This window comes from Ochlerotatus camptorhynchus, unplaced genomic scaffold (assembly GCF_037179485.1).
Source record: "Ochlerotatus camptorhynchus isolate MF236.1 unplaced genomic scaffold, CSIRO-AGI_Acam_v1.1 ptg000232l, whole genome shotgun sequence".
NCBI classification, from domain to species: Eukaryota; Metazoa; Arthropoda; class Insecta; order Diptera; family Culicidae; genus Ochlerotatus; species Ochlerotatus camptorhynchus.
This window is the reverse complement of record NW_027040722.1, coordinates 7,772,979-7,793,308: the sequence shown is the minus strand read 5'-3', so window position 1 is coordinate 7,793,308 and position 20,330 is coordinate 7,772,979. Positions and strand designations below refer to the sequence as shown.

General features: G+C 36.1%; 1 protein-coding gene across 1 annotated transcript; it reads left to right on the top strand.

Annotated features, from left to right (window-relative positions):
• Window positions 1-7,709: 7,709 nt before the first annotated feature.
• LOC135704219 (cytochrome P450 4c21-like) lies at window positions 7,710-19,130 on the top strand. Its single transcript, XM_065225694.1, has 5 exons — window positions 7,710-8,074; window positions 8,143-8,395; window positions 18,006-18,132; window positions 18,202-18,799; window positions 18,862-19,130. The coding sequence occupies exons 1-5, from the start codon at window positions 7,723-7,725 to the stop codon at window positions 19,020-19,022; spliced, it is 1,491 nt and encodes a 496-aa protein (XP_065081766.1). The 5' UTR covers window positions 7,710-7,722; the 3' UTR covers window positions 19,023-19,130.
• Window positions 19,131-20,330: the final 1,200 nt, after the last annotated feature.

Genomic DNA, 20,330 nt, shown 5'->3' with positions numbered 1-20,330 from the left:
AACAAAATAAAATGCTGAGCTGCTCGGTGGTGCCCATCTCGGTAAAAACAATCTAAGTGTGCTCGATCAACAACAGAGAAATTTTCGAACATTATAAATTATTTTCTAAATGTCAAATTTATGTAATAATTCAGACAAATGGAACACAGCCTTAGTTCCATTTGATAAATTTTCACGGACACTGATTTTCGAAAATTATTTGTCAAAATTGATTCCTGGTTTGTCTGAAATAAGTCTGGTAGAATAGCAGGATAATTTTGAAAATTTTGCATCTGACGGATTTCACGCCAACTCGTCTTCGGAGTTGGCAGCACCCTCTCAGAACCTTATGAAACTTTGTGGGTGTGGAGACTTAGCAATTTTAAGCAACTTTGAGTACTTATTTTTTTCAAAATTTATCTCGCCTAACATTTGATAAGGGTCAAAGTTTTTTGTCGATTTTTTTTTCAAATCGATATAGCTTAAAAATGACAAGCCCTACAAAATAGTGATGTATGGCGAACTTTTAGCAAATAATCTGAAATTTTATAAAAAAATTTAAATAAATTAAAAAATTGGTTTCTACACTCTAAAAAAATATATTTAAAAATTAAAAGTCATTTTCCCAAAAATGGTACCCCTCAGATTTGCTTGATATTTTTTCTCATGAAAGGCAATATAATTACCTAACTTTTCTTCATACATCGCAAAGTGGGCGCTTTTAAGGAAAAAAAGTTGTTCGAACAACAACTTTTTCATGTTAATTTTTTTTAGCGTGTTTCACTCAAAGTCGAATAGTAATACGCGCACAACCTTATTAAAATCCGTTGAAACTTAATGAGCATAAAGATTTTGACCTTTTGATAATCTGGGCGTGCTTAAAACAAAAATCTAGCCTAACATTTGAAAGGGCCTAATACAGAGGATTTTCCTGCATTTCGAATGGTGTTTTAATAAATGAAAACTCTAGTGTTTTTGTTTAGTGCATAATTTATTTTCCTATAATTCTCCATACATAATTTGAGTTTTTCATTGATTATTAGTCTATCGGAAACAGAGTGAAATTTTTCGGAGTTTCCTTTGAATGTAAAAATCGCTTAGTAGAAATTATGTTTTGAGAAATAGGTACAAAACAATGAAATTTTTGTGTACCAGGTATAGTTTTTACATGACTGAACAGCTCCTTGAGTTCATCGGACATCTTTGTGTATTGATCATTTGATATGAAGCAGAAGTTCAATTTTGTTATGCTTGTATCTGTTTGTTTAACTGCCCAGTCATACAGTTCTTGTGGAGTTGTGATTGTGTTTCCATAATCTCGAGCAAGACTTGCTCTCTTTGCCATTCGTTTGAGAGTTCCTCCAATTGCGTCACATGGGCCTTTCCCATGAGACGTTGCGAAGAAGTGCCATTCTGCTTCCAATCCATACTTGGACTTGAAGTTGCACAAACTGGCAAAATTCTTTTTATTTTTGTAATGAGCCGCTGCTCCATCTGACATGAAAGTAATTTTTGTGAAACTAATAGATTGTTTAATGAAATCTAACAATTTTGATATAAACAATTGAACTGCTATTGTATCATGGGTCAATACTTCTGAAATAATAATAAAGCTTAAATTTTCCAACTTGTTTTCTTTTATGTAGTAAATTTCGAAAGGATGTATCGTAGCTTGATTATTGTTCCAATGATACCCCTGTGCTGAGTTTTGAATAATAAATGAATAATTTTCAGAAAAGTCGCAAATCACTAAAATTTCACCGTTTTGAAGAGAATTTTTTTTATTACTTAGGTAAGATGATTGCTCTTTATGAATAAAATCATGGGTTATGAGCTTTTCAACTTTTTCCGTCAAATATTGAACAAACTCATCTGCAGGTTTAATAATAGTTTCCAAATTACAACGGTCGGTAGTCAACCACTGTTGAAATAAAACTTCTTCCATATCATCTGCTTCTAATACTGATGTAAGTTCCCTCACGATACTATCTGTGGAAATGCATTCTTCACATGTACGATAAAAACAATCTATGGTTCTAATAGGACTACTGCAAAGTATTTTGTCTGCAATTTCTTTATATGAATCAAATTTTACACTATTAATAATCAATTTAACATTTTCATGTATAGTACAGACACATACATTATGTGTACCTGTACTATCCAACAGTATGCAATGCTTTGGTCGGAGCTGGATGAACGAAGTAAATCCGATTTTAACACTTTTGTATTTCTCTTCAAAAATCATAAAAGCCTCTTTAAGAGACATCATCAATAAATGTTTCTGAACATGCTCTTTATATCCATTTCGATATTCAGAAACATAATCATTACTTCCTGGCATAGGCCTACTAATATCATCACTGTCAAAGAAATTTAAAACAATTTGTTTTTCAGTATCATTAAATCCATGACCACTTCTTGCTTTCTTACTACAAAGAATACCTTGTTCTCTGACTAGTCTTTTCATCTGTTTCACTGTATGATGGGGTGCATTAAACTCATTAACTATTTGATTCACTGACCATGATTTAGGGAGCACTGATAACACTTTTAATTTGTCATTTGTACTCGTAGAAGGCAAATTAAATTTCTCCTTTAACTGCATGATCATTTCGTCAAAATCATTTGATTTGTTGACATCGTCTGAATCCATCCCAAATATATTTTTACGCACTGCCTTTGTGATCTCTGCAGATTTTTGAACACGATAATTCATACTTCTCATACTTCTCGATGAAATTGGTGATAACTGTAAGGTTGAAGCTATACAATTGAATTGTTCCACATTATATGGACCTTGGATCTGATCCGCTGATGGGATTGATTCTAGCGATGGATCTGTATCTGTAAAATTAAAGAAAAGAAAAAAAAAATATTACCACACATTAATATATAACGCTGTTAAGGTGATAGTACCATGAACGGGGGTGGTTTTGATAATAGGGGTAACTTTGGTAATGCAGCTAAGCCAAAAATTTATGACTTAAGGCACATCGTACGCAATATTTTGGATAGGAAACCGATGTTCCCTTCCAAAATAATGAATACGAAGAGCATTAAGTCATAACTTTTTGGATTAGCTGCATTATCAAAGTTACCTCCATTATCAAAGACATCCCCGTTTACGGTACATCGAAGCCGCATCTGAATTTTCCCCATGTTTGTGGAGCACGAGCTGCATAAACCGCATATCGTACAGTCGTGAAAATTTGATAGATTGTTCACCGAGGTTGGCCTACCAATCGATCAAATTTGTACGATAAGCGGTTCATCCAGCTCGTGCTCTAAAAAAATGTTGAAAATGAAGTTGTATCTTCGATGTACAATCCTTAAACCACACAGTTGAAACAGTTAAAGTTATTATTATTTACCTAGTGTATCATCAAATTCCTGATGTTCTGATTGCTGATGACTTGTTGATGGTTGCGGCTCTTCAAACTTCCGAGCATGGCTTGATTCTTTTCCATCCGATCGCCTCTTTTTCGGGAGAGGTGTCCTATTGTGCACTAAAATTCCACGACACGATTCACAAATACGCATTGTTACATCCAATTGATGATCAAAGCCCCATGAATGTATTTTCTCTATGAGACTTGATGATAAATTACGTAAATTATTGCGGCTGCAATTGGGATTGTTTATGTTGGCACTACATTGCACCCTTTTAATAATCAATTCAGCAGATTTTTCCATTGTTGTATATATAAACACTTTTTCGTTTCAACAACTATGCAGCACTACACTTTCAACAACTATGCACTACAGCAACTATGAGCATTGTTGTGATATCACCAAACTTAAATATTAGATTATGTCGGTAGAAACAGACTGCGGTGCTTTAAGTTTATACCTTATATCTCTCATGTGACTACCTGCGTTGTTATATAACTGCTATATAGCAGGTAACTTAACGATTATTTTAGGCATGCCTTAAATAATCGTTAAGTTACCTGCGCTATTATATGTATTCACTTGAGAGATGAGGTATAAACATATATATGCATATTGCTTACTAATGGACACACCTAATACATAAAAATAAATGAATGATTATTTTTCTAATTAAATTAATCACAAATACATGAATTGAAATCTTTTCATGAATAAAACATACTAAGTGATTTTTACTTAGTTTACCTGTTGATTTGGAACAATTTGAGGGTGGTTTTATAGAAGTTGGATAGAGTGTATGCATATATTATAATACAATCCATCACAGGAAAGTGCAAACCATGCTGAGATGGCTGTTCCTCATTAGAACGTTTTGTTCTGAACACTTATTGGACGATTTGCAGGTAACTTCTCTGTACCCTTTTCAAATGTTAGGCTAGATTTCGCCCAGATTATCGAAAAGTATACCCATAAAGTTTAATCGAATTTTAATAAGGTTGTGCGCGTATTACTATTCGACTTTGAGTGAAACACGCTAAAAAAAATTAACATGAAAAAGTTGTTGTTCGAACAACTTTTTTTCCTTAAAAGCGCCCACTTTGCGATGTATGAAGAAAAGTTAGGTAATTATATTGCCTTTCATGAGAAAAAATATCAAGCAAATCTGAGGGGTACCATTTTTGGGAAAATGACTTTTAATTTTTAAATATATTTTTTTAGAGTGTAGAAACCGATTTTTTATTTTATTTAATTTTTTTTATAAAATTTCAGATTATTTGCTAAAAGTTCGCCATACATCACTTTTTTGTAGGGCTTGTCATTTTTAAGCTATATCGATTTGAAAAAAAAATCGACAAAAAACTTTGACCCTTATCAAATGTTAGGCGAGATAAATTTTGAAAAAAATAAGTACGCAAAGTTGCTTAAAATTGCTAAGTCTCCACACCCACAAAGTTTCATAAGGTTCTGAGAGGGTGCTGCCAACCACTGGATGAGTTGGCGTGAAATCCGTCATCTGTCAAATATAAGTTAAAATACACCAAATGGATCGCACCCTAAGGCTGTGTTGCATTTGGTGAATTTTCACTTAAATTTGACACTTCGAAAATAAATTATAATGTTCGAAAATCCATCTGTTGTTGATCATCCGATTTTCGAGAAGGTGTTTGTCAAAATTGATTCCTGGTCTGTCAGAAATAAGTCTGGTAAAATAGCAGGTTTATTTGAAAATTTTCCATCTGTCAAATTTTAGTGAAAATTCTCTAAATGGAACACAGCCTAAGGCTGTGAACCATTTGCCTAGTTAAATTTAACTCGTGGTTAAAAGTGACATTTAGAAAGTTATTTTCTATGTTCGAAAATCCCCGTTCTGTCGATCGACCGGTTTTCGACCCACGGTTGTCAAAATTTAACTTCTTGTCTGTCATAAATAACCATGCTCGGATAGCAGGGTTCATCGATAACTTTCCATCTGTCAAATTTAAACCAAAAGTTTAAAAAAAATCGTCAATGGTTCAGAGCCTAAATGTAGGTGGTTGACAGCTGTAGTATACTCCTAGTCCCACTATCGAATGGCATTTGCTAGATAAGATGAGGTTGCGACATAATTAAACAAATAAGCTCTGCAAACAACGCTCTTTGAAAACAATTTTATGAATATGTTACTGGAAAAAAAATGCAAGGATTAAAAAGGAGGACATTTTCGGGCAAAAGGAGGATGTAAAAAAATTATTGAAAAAGGAGGACATGTCCTCCTTTAGGATACCATATGGTAACCTTAACTTGGGGTGCTTTTGATTGACCTCATGACCTTTCCATGGAGCTGACGATTGGCAGTTCCACTTTGAGGCTTCCGATTCCGATTCAACACTTTAGCAAGCTTGGACGCGGACCACGATGGATTCTCCAGGTGACTGTGCACGATTTTTTTTTCTACGCTCCTCTTGCCTGGTGACGGTCTCCAAAACAAGAGCGTTTTATGAACTGAAAAAATACACTGTTATTTGTATTGTTGTTTTCAACAAATAGACGTCAAAAGCTTCCGAAAACCACTAGGAGCGCTGTAATAAGCAAAAGAGTTTGTTCAATTATAAAGTGGGCCATGGTTTTCAATTTTTCACGCTGCCGTACTCTAACGGAACAATCATTTCTATCCTCTTCATAACTTTTTCTAGAAAATAAATTTCACTCTAAGTTCTATGTCATCATTAGTAAATCATTTTCCTTTCAACATTTTTGAAGTTAAGTGCCGAATTTTAGCACAAATGCGAATGATTCACCATAACAAATAATTATGTAAAATTTCATGCAAATCGAAGAAGGTTGGGTCTGATCGATCCGTCATTTGGCATAGAACTGCTTCTAATTGGGAGCCAAAAGGCCATAGGTAGGGGGCTGTTCATAAACTACGTAGACAGTTTAGGGGGGGGGGGTTGACAATTATCCACGACCCATACAAATGTTAAAATTTTTGTATGGACAATTGTCTACGCAGGGGGATGGGGGTGGGGTCAAGAATCCCAAAAAACTGTCTACGTAGTTTATGAACAACCCCTAGACAGAAAACCTCTTTCTACTTCACACGATGTTGAATTTACATACTGCTTTTTTCTGTAACAATCAAGTTCACCCAGCCTCATTGACTGGTCGCAAACCAGTGGCGCGACTTATTGACTTTAACGTCATAATGATCGGTTTATTGGAAGGGTACAAAATAAAAGCTCAACTAAATGTGATCGTATCCGCTCGAATCTTGATTGTGTGTTACATACAGCCATCTCACTATTAGGGGTCACTTCCATTTGATTGCCCTAATAAAAATGTCATCGAAATGCAATGCAACTTTTTTTGCAATGAAATAAAATCAATGGTTAGCTAAAAAAAAATAAACTGTATTGTTTTGTACCACAAAATCTATGGTAAATAAGGGGTTTACATAAATAAACTCTATGTATCATCAGGTACCTTTACGATCAAAATCATTTATTGTTTTGTATGTTAAAATGTGGCAATCTTTACGATGTATATTAAAAATATTATGGGTGTGGCCTCTTTAAAGATAAATTTACCGTAAGATGAATTGTGAACCTCATTTCGAACAATATAATTTATAATATATTTATTTAAACTTTATTAACTGCATGAACAGATTCTGTAATTTGGTCGTCGGAAGGTTGTATAAATAATTTTATAGCTTTATGTTAGTTTATTTTCCCAATACTAACTTCATGAAAAACTTGCTTGTATGCCACAGTCTGTTGTAAGAACTTACATTACATTTGTTGTACAAAAACATGCAGAGGATGTAAGAAATCCACCATTTCATGAGATGTTCATGAAATTTGATTTACGTTGATGAAATATCAATTTTAAAGCCATAATTTCACAAAATTTTGATTTTATTGTGGCCAATTTCTGAACTCCAGAATTCAGTAAAATTTATAGAATCTACAGAATATTCGTATCAAATTTCATGAATTAACTTCAGCTTCACGTTGTGTTCAGAATGGAACAACGACGCGAGTGCTTGAAAGTTAATAAGCAATACGAAATGTCTACATCACCACAAATGCATATATTTTTTTTTTATATCCGCCAAGAACATCTAAAATTCAAAGAAAAATAACCTTTCATTGTTAGATGAGATGTCTCCCAAGAATGCAATTCGAGCTTTTTTTTTGCGCGGTGACTTTATAGGTTGATCACTGCCTTAATCTGGATTCATATATAATTAGCCCAATCAGTGCGGTGCAAGGCAAATTATTGTCGTAAAGTGTTCAGTAGAATAGAGGAGACTAGTACAGACTAGTCTTAGCTTAACAGTCGATCGGGAAACTTCCACTTTCCGGAATGCTGTTTTCAGTAGTCGCACTCGTTGCAGTTTTGTGCTTAACGGTATACTGGTACCTGGCGCAGAAGAACTGGAGTTTTGCAAAAAATGTTGTCGCAGTGGATCCGAGCTACCCGGTGATTGGAAATGGACACTTGTTTGTCGGCAAGAGCGATGTCCGGAGATTTTGGAATATGAAAAAACTATTCGATCGCACAGAGGCACTGTTCCGGTTCTTCTTGGGACCAAAAATGGTGTTTGGGACAAGTGACCCCAAAACTGCCCAGCAAATCCTAACCGAATCGAACTGCATGGAGAAACCGTATTTATACGATTATTTCCTAATTGGCCATGGAGTATTTACGGCAAAAAGTAATTATTTTCTAAAGGTTTGACCAGTGCTGTATAATTTCAAATAATTTCTTTTTGTTTCGTAATAGCGCACATTTGGCGAGGACAACGGAAAGCGCTAAATCCCACCTTCAACACGAAAATTCTGGAGAGCTTCGTATCTATTTTCTGTGATTCCTCAGCGGCTATGATCCAGCGGTTGGAAGCCATTCCGGCAGGGAAAACTATCAACTTCATGGAGCACATTTCCCGGTGTACACTGGAAATGGTTTGCGCTACCACGCTCGGTTTCGACGTACAAGTATTCGACCAAGTCGATAATTTGGGTCATCAAATAGAACGGTAATTGTCTTATCTTACTTTTATCTTCGAAGGGAATGACTTGCCTTTACGTACTCCTACTGAACGAAAAGCACATACAACAGAAGCTAGGCAGAACACGCTTGATCTTATTGTGGGAGTACATTGGGAATCTATCCCGGAATTTGGTTGCTCCGCGGTCGGTGTTTGTTAGTGAATATGTGAGCTATGGCTAGAGATTCTGGAAATCCAGTCCTGATCTCCCGGATGATTAACAGATAATTTCGGTATCAACATAAAACGTAACGATAGTGTCTTCCTGTACCTTGAGATTCTGCGTGATTCTTTGAAAAGGTTGTTCAGGAAACAAGAGCCTTTTGGATAGTGGATACCTCAGTTCAGAATATCTCAGAATCTTGGTCATCCGGAAAGGTGCTGTCTTCTGCAAAGTTGTATCAGTGATAGTGGAAAAATATGCTCGTAATTCACTCATTACGGTGTGATAGTGTTTATGTGTTGTAAATCGAGACAGTCTGAAAAGTTGCTGTTCCTGGCAAAGTTGTCCATAGTGTCAAGGATTTTTCGGATAGTGGAGAACGCAGTTTAAATTTTAGTTTTAGATAATTGGTCGCATTCAATCAAAATTTAAGAACCGCTGTTGTACCTACAACAGCGGTTCTCAAATTTTGTTTGAATGCGACCCACTCTGGGAAATTCTATAAGCTCGTGACCCACCAATATTGAATGCAGATGTTGTATAGCCAAAATGGCATTAAAACAACAAAAATTACTTTAAAGCACAAAAAAAAAGCTAAATCATGAAAACACTAAAAAAGTAAAGCATGAGATGCATCAACACGACAAAGTAGTATTGAAAGTAAATAGCAAAGCACATCACCACGATGAACTAATTTAAAAAAATCCTGACTCCGAATTTACAAAAAATTGCTTAAATTCGCAGAAATTGTCTCAAACATTGAAATTACTTTTAAAAAGGTCCTGTGAACTTTTAAAATATTCTTGAATATGCCGACATACATAACCATAACAATTTTAAATCACCGAAAATGATCACACAATCGCTAACCTAGTCCGACACGAATGTATCTCGGTGTAAGATGGCCTGGAAAAGTTGTAAAAACGCCAAAATTACCAAATATTAAAACATATGACATCTCTTAAAATATTCTTAAAAAATACAACTTTCATAATAATCATGAAACTTTAAAAAGGTTCTAAAAACACCAAAAATATACGTTTAACTCTTCGTGTGTGCCAAAAAAAAAATACGTTGCCTGTACCCGGGTCAATTTGACACCAAATTCTAAACGGAATTTCAATATAGTTCTGATATTTAAAATGTTGCTTTTTAGAGGACTTTCAATTAAAATTATCAGGGGGGAGGGGTCATTGTTAAACTGTACCCATAAAGTGGCATATTTCGATGTTAGAGATGTTTATATCACGAGATCCCAACCATATAAGATGTTGCTTACTACTGCAAAGAAGATCAGGAATACAATGTCTTCAAAACTATTAACAGTGTATGGTCGAATTTACTCACTAGATGGCGCTAAATCGATAATGATCAAGTTGTGCTATCCTTAATACACATTAAATAATGCTATCTACAGATCCTGCTCATATGGATGGTTCCCATCTTCAGCAAAGTTGTTCAGACCTATCATAAATAAAAGAGTTTATTTCAGAATTCACTCATCAGGTGATGCTTGTGTGGCATGCTCTTTGAATTGTTTGCCCTAACCAGTGTTGGGAAAATATCAAAAAATCAAATCTCACCAATGCCCAAGACCACGCTTGATTTTCGAAGACAAAAATCAACAAGCATACAACTTCCGTTGATTTTGCAAGCTGTGATATTGCAGCTCGGAATATCAAGCTAACAAAACTCGTCAGCTGCAAATCTCAACAAACTATGGTGAGATTGAGTTTAATGATTTTGGCTTTACACCCGAACGTAACCGAAACTTCCATAACGGCTGGCAGCATTCACTTGGTGTCTGCCATCGGTGAACAGTAAAAAGAGATAGCTAACTATACTTTCTCTTTCGAAGAAAACGATGTGCAACGGAATCATTTTTGTGTCTAAATAGTCAACTCTCCGCTTGATTTTTGCACGTTTTGAATAGTCTCGCAATATCAGAAGAGCTTGTAAAATCAATATCAAGCATGATATTTTGTTCCAATTGAGAGCGTATGAGAGCGGAAAAATAAAATTTGAAAGATGATTTTGCCAACACTGGCCCTAACAAAATATCTTGACTAGATAGAAGGTGCCCGTCTTCGGCAAAGTTGTTCAGATGGAAAAGAACTATTTATGGTAAAGAATAAAGCTCAGAATTAACTAACCAGAGGGCACTACCCAAGTAACATTTTAAGTTTTATGAAATGCTACAAAGCAACTATAAAACAACATTCATAAAACCCCTGTCAAGGCTATTTTGTCATTAATGCATCCACCAAAACATCATTAAGACTAGAATATGTCTAGCTGGCCCACCCTGGAGAAGGTTCTGAAGGGTGTATTCTCGAAGCTCTTCAAGATTGATTCACTGCAAAAGGTTGTATGACGAACGCATTGAGAACCATTTGAAAGCTATAACAAAAGCTATTTAGCAACAATAAAAAGCCTTTCCGGACCATTTCCCCTAGCCGCTTGCTAAATCCACTAAGAAAGCATCAATCAAGATAGAAAAGGATTAATTAATCCGAACTTATCAAAATAATTAAAATAGAAACTGATGGTATAAAAATCTTGTAGAATATCCAAATTTATTACAATAGTTCTCATTAAGTGGCCTAGTTTTAAGTGCCTTATTATATGTTATGTGAAATGTTCGTGAAAACATCGAAAAAAAAGTCCGCCCTCGTAAACCGTCGATTTGACTAATTATTTTACATTGACAAAAAAGCTAGGCCGAGATTTTTTAATGATTTTCGCATTTAAATGTTTGCAAACTTATTGTAACATAGCGGTGGCATAAGAGTTGATTTTCATGGGTCATTTGTGAAAAAGTTGTTGTTTTCAAGAAATCCTTAACAAATCTATAAGGTTTTAAAATGGCTTTTATGAAGAAAAAATGCAGGCTGAATTGAATTTATCTAAAGCAATTTTGCTTGATCCTAACCCGTTCAGATTTATGGCAGCATTTATGGAGGTAAAGTTGCCTGCAAAAAGTTAAACGTCAAAGTTTATTTATCTTTCGATATTTAGATCCGCTGTGGGATCCAAGGTTCTTCCAGACGGTGTTCTCCCGATGGATTGGGAGCAGTTTCTCAGACAGTTTGCGATACTGTTTTGCAACATTTCGCATTTCGAACAGCTGAAAGCGCAATCGTTCCCGAAAACGATCCCCTGCTTCCCGATGGTTACAGAAGTGCACCATCCAACGATGCAGGGATGTACACTTGAATGAAATTTTCAAAGAGTTGATTCTTTCGCCAAATAAAATCGCTGCTATGGATCGGAAACCAGCTAATCACTGCTAACTAACAGTTTCAGTGGTTTGCTGTCGGTTGTTTTTTCGATTGTCATCTATTCGCAAGATCTGGAGAAGGCTGGTATGCAGGCTTGCTTCCACTCACTTGCTATAAAAAAAATGTTTTTCGGAATTATGATATCATTAGATATTATAATGATAGTTAGTAGTTGTAAGTCACAAGATAAGGTTTTAAACTAGGTGTTTGACACATAAAACCTGTCATTATTGCTTTCAGTGCGTCACAATTAGCGATTTTACGATTCGTGAACGCTCACGAGTCATAAATTCGCTGATTGTGACGCACTGAAAGCGAAATTGACAGGTTTTATGTGTCAAATACATACCTTCCCACCTCTTCTTGTTTCTGACAAGTACAATTTTTCATAATAGCATCCAATGATTCGATAATTCTGAAAAACATTTTTTATAGCGAAGTCAGTGGAAGTAACCCTGCTGGTGCTGGTATGTTTTTCAACTTTCGACAATGTTTCATGAATTCAAGGGTCTCACTATTTTTACTCTTCTCCGCCACATGGTGAGTCGTTGGTGATGTGCTGGTTCTTCTAAAGAAGTAAATTTTTCTGAAATCGACTTGAATTTTTCATCCAACTTTGTCTATCCTTCGAGATTTCCTTGTCATAAATTTGGCATTTATTAACTATGAGGAACCATCTTTTAAGCTCAATTTGTAAATTGAGTAATTGGGGAGTTTATGATGCACTTTAAAAACCCTAAAAAGCAACAATCAATGCTTTTTGTTGTTAATGGTTTTATGGTTGCTTTTATAATGATAAAACACATTTACAAAGTATTTTATCAAGACATTAATAAACAATCAGCGGCGCCGATTGTGTAGTGGTAAGCATGATTGCCTCTCACCCCAGCAGACCTGGGTTCAATCCCAGTCGGCGCCGCCGGGATGTTCCGAGTCATAACATCTCTGATCACGCCTTCCTTCGGAAGGGAAGTAAAGCCGTTGGTTCCCGGTTCATGAGTTGATTGGTCGATAGGTAGGGTCCAGGTGTGGGAGCTGTATCCCCGGCGTCGGTAGCATTGGTGCTCAGCACGGAAAACAAGATCAACGGAAAACAAACCAAAGGAAAAAAACAAAAAATAATAATAAACAATTGCTAATAACGTTTGATGCTTGAATTACAGAGTAAAACTGCTTTAAATTTATTTTTAAAACAAGACAGTTTTTGACTCTCTTGCCAAACTATAAAAGGTTTTTAAAACAGCAAAAAGCTGAATTACTAAGCAGAAATGTTTTACACTTTGAAATGCTGTATTGTTGATTGCCGTTATAAAACCATCATAAATCAGAGTGGATGCCAAATGGTTACTGAATGGTTACTTGGGTAGTGTGATATTAATTTTTCATTGGTTGCCCTAACTTTACATGTGGACTTTCTAGTTCGTTTATTTGGAAGGCTCAGTCGTGAAGTTGTGCATATGAAAAAGACTTTTTCTAAGGTAAAGAGTTTGTTCAGAATTCACTCACATGGCAGAGCTAGTGTGACATTAATTTTGAATTGTTTACCATAAATTAATATATGGACTAGATAGAAGGTTTCCGTCAAAGTTGTTTTTATGAACAAGACCTATCCTAGGGTAAAGAGCTTAGTTTAGAATTCACTCACTAGGTGGCGCTAGTGTGACATAAATTTTGAAAGTATCTGTCTTCGGTAAAGCTGTTCAGACGGACAATATCTATCTCAAGGAAAAGAGTTTATTTCAGAATTCAATTACCAGCTGGCGCTAGTGTGACATTCTCTTCGAATTGTTTGCCCTAACTTATCATCTAGATAGAAGGTTCTCGTCTTCGGCAAAGTTGTTCATTGTACCAGACTTATTTCTGACAGACCAGGAATCAATTTTTACAAAAACCTTCTCGAAAGTAGGAAGGTCAACAACAGAGGGATTTTCGAACATATCTTAATTTCTTTTCGAAGTGTCAAATTTAAGTGAAAATTCATCAATTGGAACACAGCCTGAGAACATAAAGCAAAGTTGCGTTATCAAGACAGCATCGACGAAAGCTCTGATGCTTTTCTGCTAGATTATCAAAGTGTATTAAATAATGCTGATTCACACATATCTTAGCATGCATCGAGATTTCATAAATAAGAAGAAGCAACGTCCCCAGCTGTCAAACATAAACACAACCGGATAATAACTATCATTCTTCGAAGCCTCGGTTGAAGACAGATCGATCCCTCTTGATGCAATCGACCCGATCCACTGGATTATCAATTTTATCAATCAGGCTAAACTGGAACCATATGTAACCCTAGAATCTACTAAATAATTGTGGAGACGGTGTCCTCATGAAATTAAATAGTTTAGTAGTCCATAGGTTGGTTGGAGGATCTTCTTTTGCCAATGCGCTGAAAAGCAGTTTTAATTTATTTTTCTATTCAAATATTTCAAGATTTCTTCAATTTATCTTGCGAACTTCCACCTGAATTGCTGTTTTGAATGTTTCCTTTCATATTTTATGTATTGCCATGCGAACAAGGTCTTCAACTCGGTTTTCAAGGAACGATTTTGGTTCAGTGTTCGAAAATCCCAAAAGCAGCTGTCAATGACGATTGTCAATTTCGGTTGCCAAATCTGACGCCAATTGCTAATTTTTCTCTGAACTGGCAATATACAGATATATTATTTTGCACGCATCACACATAAATAGTAACGTCATCATTTCAAACCGACATGTATCTGTAAATTATTATTTTCCTGGTTTTGCTTAAAAATTCCCGGTTTTTCCTGGTAAAACTAAATTCCCGACATTTTCCTGGTTTTCCTGGTTCACTTGCCACCCTGAATTAATCCAAAGGGAGCTGTAGCCCCCACTAGCCTCCTCTCCCGTAGTTACGACAATGAGTTTAGTTCAGAATTCACTCACCAAGCAGCACTAGTGTGACATTCATTCTGAATTGATTGCCCAAACCAGTGCTTGTATCAGTACAGGTTTACTACAGTACTTTTGAAAATTTAAAATTGTTTATCGGCACACCTACAACAAACAAAAACAACCTAAACTGTAGCTAGATAAAAATGTCATGATATTTCTAAACTGATTTTTTGTTTGACTACGGTACATTTTCGCACACATTAGAAAACGAGACGCAGCTGCGTGCGCGACACATTTTTTGGAATTTATATGTTTTCTGGTAATTACTGCATATACCTATTTGAAGTTTTTTGTATGGAGTCATAAGATAAGAATCAATACTAACCACTCCAATGCATAGATATTTAAAGTTGGCCAACATATATTCTTTGAATAGCCCCTGTACCATAGTATAGGTCTTGTTCATCTGAACAACTTTACCCAAGACGGAAACCTTCTATATAGTCCATGTGTTAAGCTAGGATAAACAATTAAAAATAAAATTCACCCAAGCATCACTTGGTGAGTGAATTTTGAGTTGAACTCATTACCTTAGGATAGGTCTTGTCTATCTGACCAACTTTGCTTAGGATGGAAACTTTCTATCTAGTCTATAGGATAAGTTAGGGCAAACAATTCAAAATTAATGTCACATTAGTACCGCCTGATGAGTGAATTATGAACTAAACTCTTTACCTTAGGATAGGGCTTGTGTATCCTAACAACTTTACCCAAGACGAAAACTTTCTATCTAGTCCATATGTTAAGTTAGGGCAATCAATTCAAAATGAATATCACATAAGGGTTGCATGGTGATAGAATTCTGAACTGAAGGGACTGGAGGGCTACCGGCTTTTGTGATTAATGTACTCTCATTTAGGATTTTTACTACAATTACTTATTTTCCTTCCAAATCGAAATTGTTTACTGATTGCATAATTCAGAAGTTCGAAAAACTAAATTAACCCCCCCTAGGATTTTTCCTTAGTACCGTCATTGACTAAACTCATTACTATAAAATAGCTCTTGTCCATCTGAACAACTTTACCGAAATCATAAACCTTCTATCTAGCTCATATGTTAAGCTAGGGCAAAAAATTCAAAATTAATGTCACACTAGTGCCACCTGGTGAGTGCATTCTGATCTAAACTCTTTTCTTTAAAATAGGTCTTGCCCATTTGAACAACTTTGCTAAAGACGGGAACCATGCATATGAACAGGATCTGTAGATAGCGTTATTTAATGTATATTTAGGATGGCGCAACTTGATCATTTTCGATTTAGCGCCATCTAGTGAGTAAATTCGGCCATACACTGTTAATAGTTTTCCCAAATATCTTTGCAGAAGGAAGCAACATCCTATGTTGATTTCGTGATTTAAACATCTCAATCATCTAAAACAAGTCTGATAATTTTAACAAAAGGTCCACTAAATTTACTTTGCAAAACATTTTTTAGAAATACATTGAAATTTCGTTAACATACGACAATTTGAAAATGGACCCGTACAAACAACGTAAGTATTGGCACACATACTTTTGAATATAAAAACCAATAAATGATCAATTACAAATATATAAACGTCAATTTTCCAAGGTTAATGCATCAAATAAAAAAAAATATTGTCCAAAACATGAACAATATATGTCTAATTTATGGATCGTGCCTATATCTTTAAGTGCGCAAGCTTGATTTTCTATGGTTCACTTTCATTAGTTTAAGGTTCATTGCTGAATGTTTTATGGATCATTTGCAATATGTTTATGGGTAATTCGTGCAATTTCAATTCTCATTCTTTAAAAATTTAGCGGTTCATTTTTACAATTGTGTATTTAGCAAATACATTATGGATCATATGGATATTTTTTAAGGATCATTTACACTTTTAAGGAGATTTACTGCGGTTTTTTATGGATCATTTGGATGTTTTTTTTTGTAACCGTTTTTCAATATTTTATGGATAGTTTTATCAATTCTAAAGGTGCATACTTAGGGCTGCCGTAAGTATTTCAATAAAAAATTTCCAATACATATATGTTTTTTTTTGGACGAAATTTCATACCGTATTACAGAGCAGCGGTGGACGCACATAGTCACGAATGTTTTAGTAAAATCTGATCCTGAGCAATCTGGTTCTAAAGCAATCCAAATAAGAATTCCAATTCTAAGGATAGTTTTGTATTAAGTGAATTACGAAAAGGATTTCTAGGGCATTCTAAAGAAATTGTCAAAGATCTGCTGAGCTAGTTCCAGCAGAATATTGAGGAGAATTTCCACAGAATGCTTGGGGAATGCTGATGAAAATTCAAAGGAAAAATTTTCAGGAGAATTCACAATGGGACAATTGTAAGGAAATTGGGTGGAGCATTCCAAACATATTTTGAAGCACACTTTAGGAAAGCTAAGGATATTTTCTAGGAATTTCAATTTCATTTGGAGCAAAATAATAAGGACATTCTGCGAATTTGAATTTTGAAGGTTATACTTAAGGAAAACTGAATAAAATTCCAACGAAATATTAAAGAAAATTAGTTAAGCGAGTTCTTGTGAGAATTATAAAACATTGGAAGAACTGTGAGTTAATTTTAAGAGTTTTCTGGACAAAGTGATTCCCTTAAAGTATATTCCTAGAGATGGCGCTGTTTCCTTGGTAGGCATAGTTGAAATTCAGTATGGGATAAGAGGGAAAATCGATTATTTCCAATAACAAGCAGTAATCAAGAATTCACGTGGTTCTCTCTCTTTCTCTTTCACGAGCTCAATCTCTCAACATGCCATGTATGTTGATGACACACGATTTGTGATTTCACAGACTTCAGAATAGAGTACCTAGCACTGACAAAGTTGTCAGTACTCTTATTTTTGCACTTAGATTATCATCCGAAGTTTCTTATTTTTTGCACATTCGGCCCAAAATATACTTTCTAAGCCCCATCCCATTCATAAACAACGGGAAATCCTGTTAGGGGCGGGGCATAGAAAGTATTATTTGTGCCGAGTTTGCAACTTGGGATGTGAATCTAGAGGCACCAGACTTGTTTTGCAGTGTAAGGTGCTCTATTTTGTAGTCTGTGAAAGGAATTTCTAGGATTGTTTACTGCACTGTGCTCTGTCAGGAACTAACGGAAAGCCGTTAATGTGTAATTTCCGACAGATGTCGCCACAAACAATAGAAGTGCCATATGATGGCCACAATAAGGTCAGAAATCAATTCCGTCGGCTCATTGAAAACAACTATTAATTTTTCCGTTGTAGGGTTTTCTACATAGCAGCCAGGCGGATGCTGAATTTCTATCTGCAGCTGGACATCATCTATCGCTGGACCAAAGACTACCAAGAGGAACAAACTCTTCAAGATTACCTAACAGCTTATGGAATGCAGGTAAATAGAACAGTCACGCATAACACGCATGATCAGTTGAAATTTAATTCGGTAAAACTTCCATTTCAGATCTACGATGATGCAACCGCACGCTTTTCGAAAGAATCTCTCCACGACGACACCACAACTAGCAAGGATGAAAACTTTAGGAAGCCGCAAATTTTCGTGAACCAACTGTTCACCAACACCATTCGTAAGTTCAATAGATTGGAGATAATCGACAACATTTACACCATGGTCGGTGCCGGTACCGATACGTCAGCGACGGCCATTTCGTTTACTCTGCTGCAATTGGCAATGTATCCGGACCACCAGCAAAAGCTATACGAAGAAATAGTGGAAGTATTCCCGGAACCTGAACCAGCCATTACGCTGGAATCGCTGAAGCGACTTAAGTACACGGAAATGGTACTGAATGAATGTCTCCGCCTGTATCCGGTGGTGCCGATGGTGGTGCGTGAAAATACGGCCGACATAACAGTCAATGGACTGCGGGTGCCAAAAGGGAACATTTTCGGTGTTCACATCTTTAATATACATCGGCGAAAGGACGTATGGGGACCGGATGCGGATAAGTTCGATCCGGAACGATTCTCGCCGGAAAGATCGGTCGGAAGACATCCGTTTGCATTTTTGGCATTCAGTGGTGGTTCTCGCAATTGTTTAGGTAGGTTCGGCTGGCTGCAGGGTCAGTCAGAGAAAATAGCTTTATTTTGGTTGTTATTTCAGGATCACGTTACGCTATGATCAGTATGAAAATTATCATGGTCTATCTGGTGAAGCACTTCCGGTTTCATACGCAGATCCGAGAGGAGGATATACGTTTCAGGTTCGACGCATTGCTACGTATCGAAGGAGGTCACCAGATTCAGCTGGAGAGGCGCACATGATGGACAAGGTGCACGAATTCCCGAGCTTGTATTTTGGTGCTGCATTCCATATGAATAATTTATGTCAACTCCTATAAGAAAAGAAGATATTAGAAATATATCACAGCGTCAGGGGTAGGTACTGAGTGTCAGTAGACTTGATTTTGATAATACACATATTCTTTGGCAAAATTGTAGTTGAGTTGATTTAAATTTTATTTGTTGTAGACACATTTATATCTCTTAACGTTCTTCACTTCAGAGTAATTTGTCAGAATTGCTTTAGGGTGTTCCCGAAAAAAAAAACCACACGGGACAGCCCTATGGGGTTGTACGCAATGGTGACGTAGAACTACGTGGTCTTATATAATAAATCTTATTTGTTAACTGCAGCAGGAGCTTGTGTTTTGCGTAGGAATAGGAATTTGAGCAGGGTTCTCTCTGTTTATACTCTTTAGTATGACACGCTTAACATAAATGACCCACAGCGACTCACGAAGAGCTACTGATTCCAATTAATAGCGGTGCGGCTTCTTCCTCCTTCTATGGATGCTCATGTGGGCTGTAGCTCGCTGCTTGCAGACAGCATTTCGTTGTGTAATGGAGAACTCCACCACTCAGCACGCGTTGTTTGAATAAACACCGTTCGGTGAGACCAGCTGGAATTCAACTTTGAAATCTGTGTCAGGGAAATAGCTTTTCGCAGGCAACCAGTGATAATTTTAATGATCATAACAACAGTTACACATTCGTGCAATTTTCGACAGTAACATGTTGAAAAATGATAAAATCTTGAATTTGTGGGATGTGTAGGAATATTTCTGATCGATTGGTGATAAAATTATTAAAATTGGTCCAGGAGCAGCTGAGTTATTAACGTTCAAAATCTTTCATAATTTTGATACATGTTCCATTTTCGGTTTTCACAAAGTGCACCCCCATATAGAAATCACAGACGTAGTCCTACGTCAATAGTTTGGACTCTAACATTTTGTTTTTAAATTTCTCATGAAAGTCATCATGATTTTTATTTTGAAGATTATCCAAACGCATCATAAGCTATCTCGGATGTGGAGGGGACCGAGGATGATTTTCGGTACCACTTGGCGATTGGCTGAAAAGACCGTTCATCTACGATTTCTTCAATGGTGTGTGGTGTATAAACATTAGAAAAGGGGGTAGTATTTCCGGGCAATCATAGTCGCTGAACGATATAATTGCTATGAAAATCCACCACGCGCGCGACCTGACTGATAAAGGTTCATAGCAGCGGCCGATTATCATCTGATTTAATGTTAATTAATCAAGCTGCTTGGTTTTTCAGCTGTG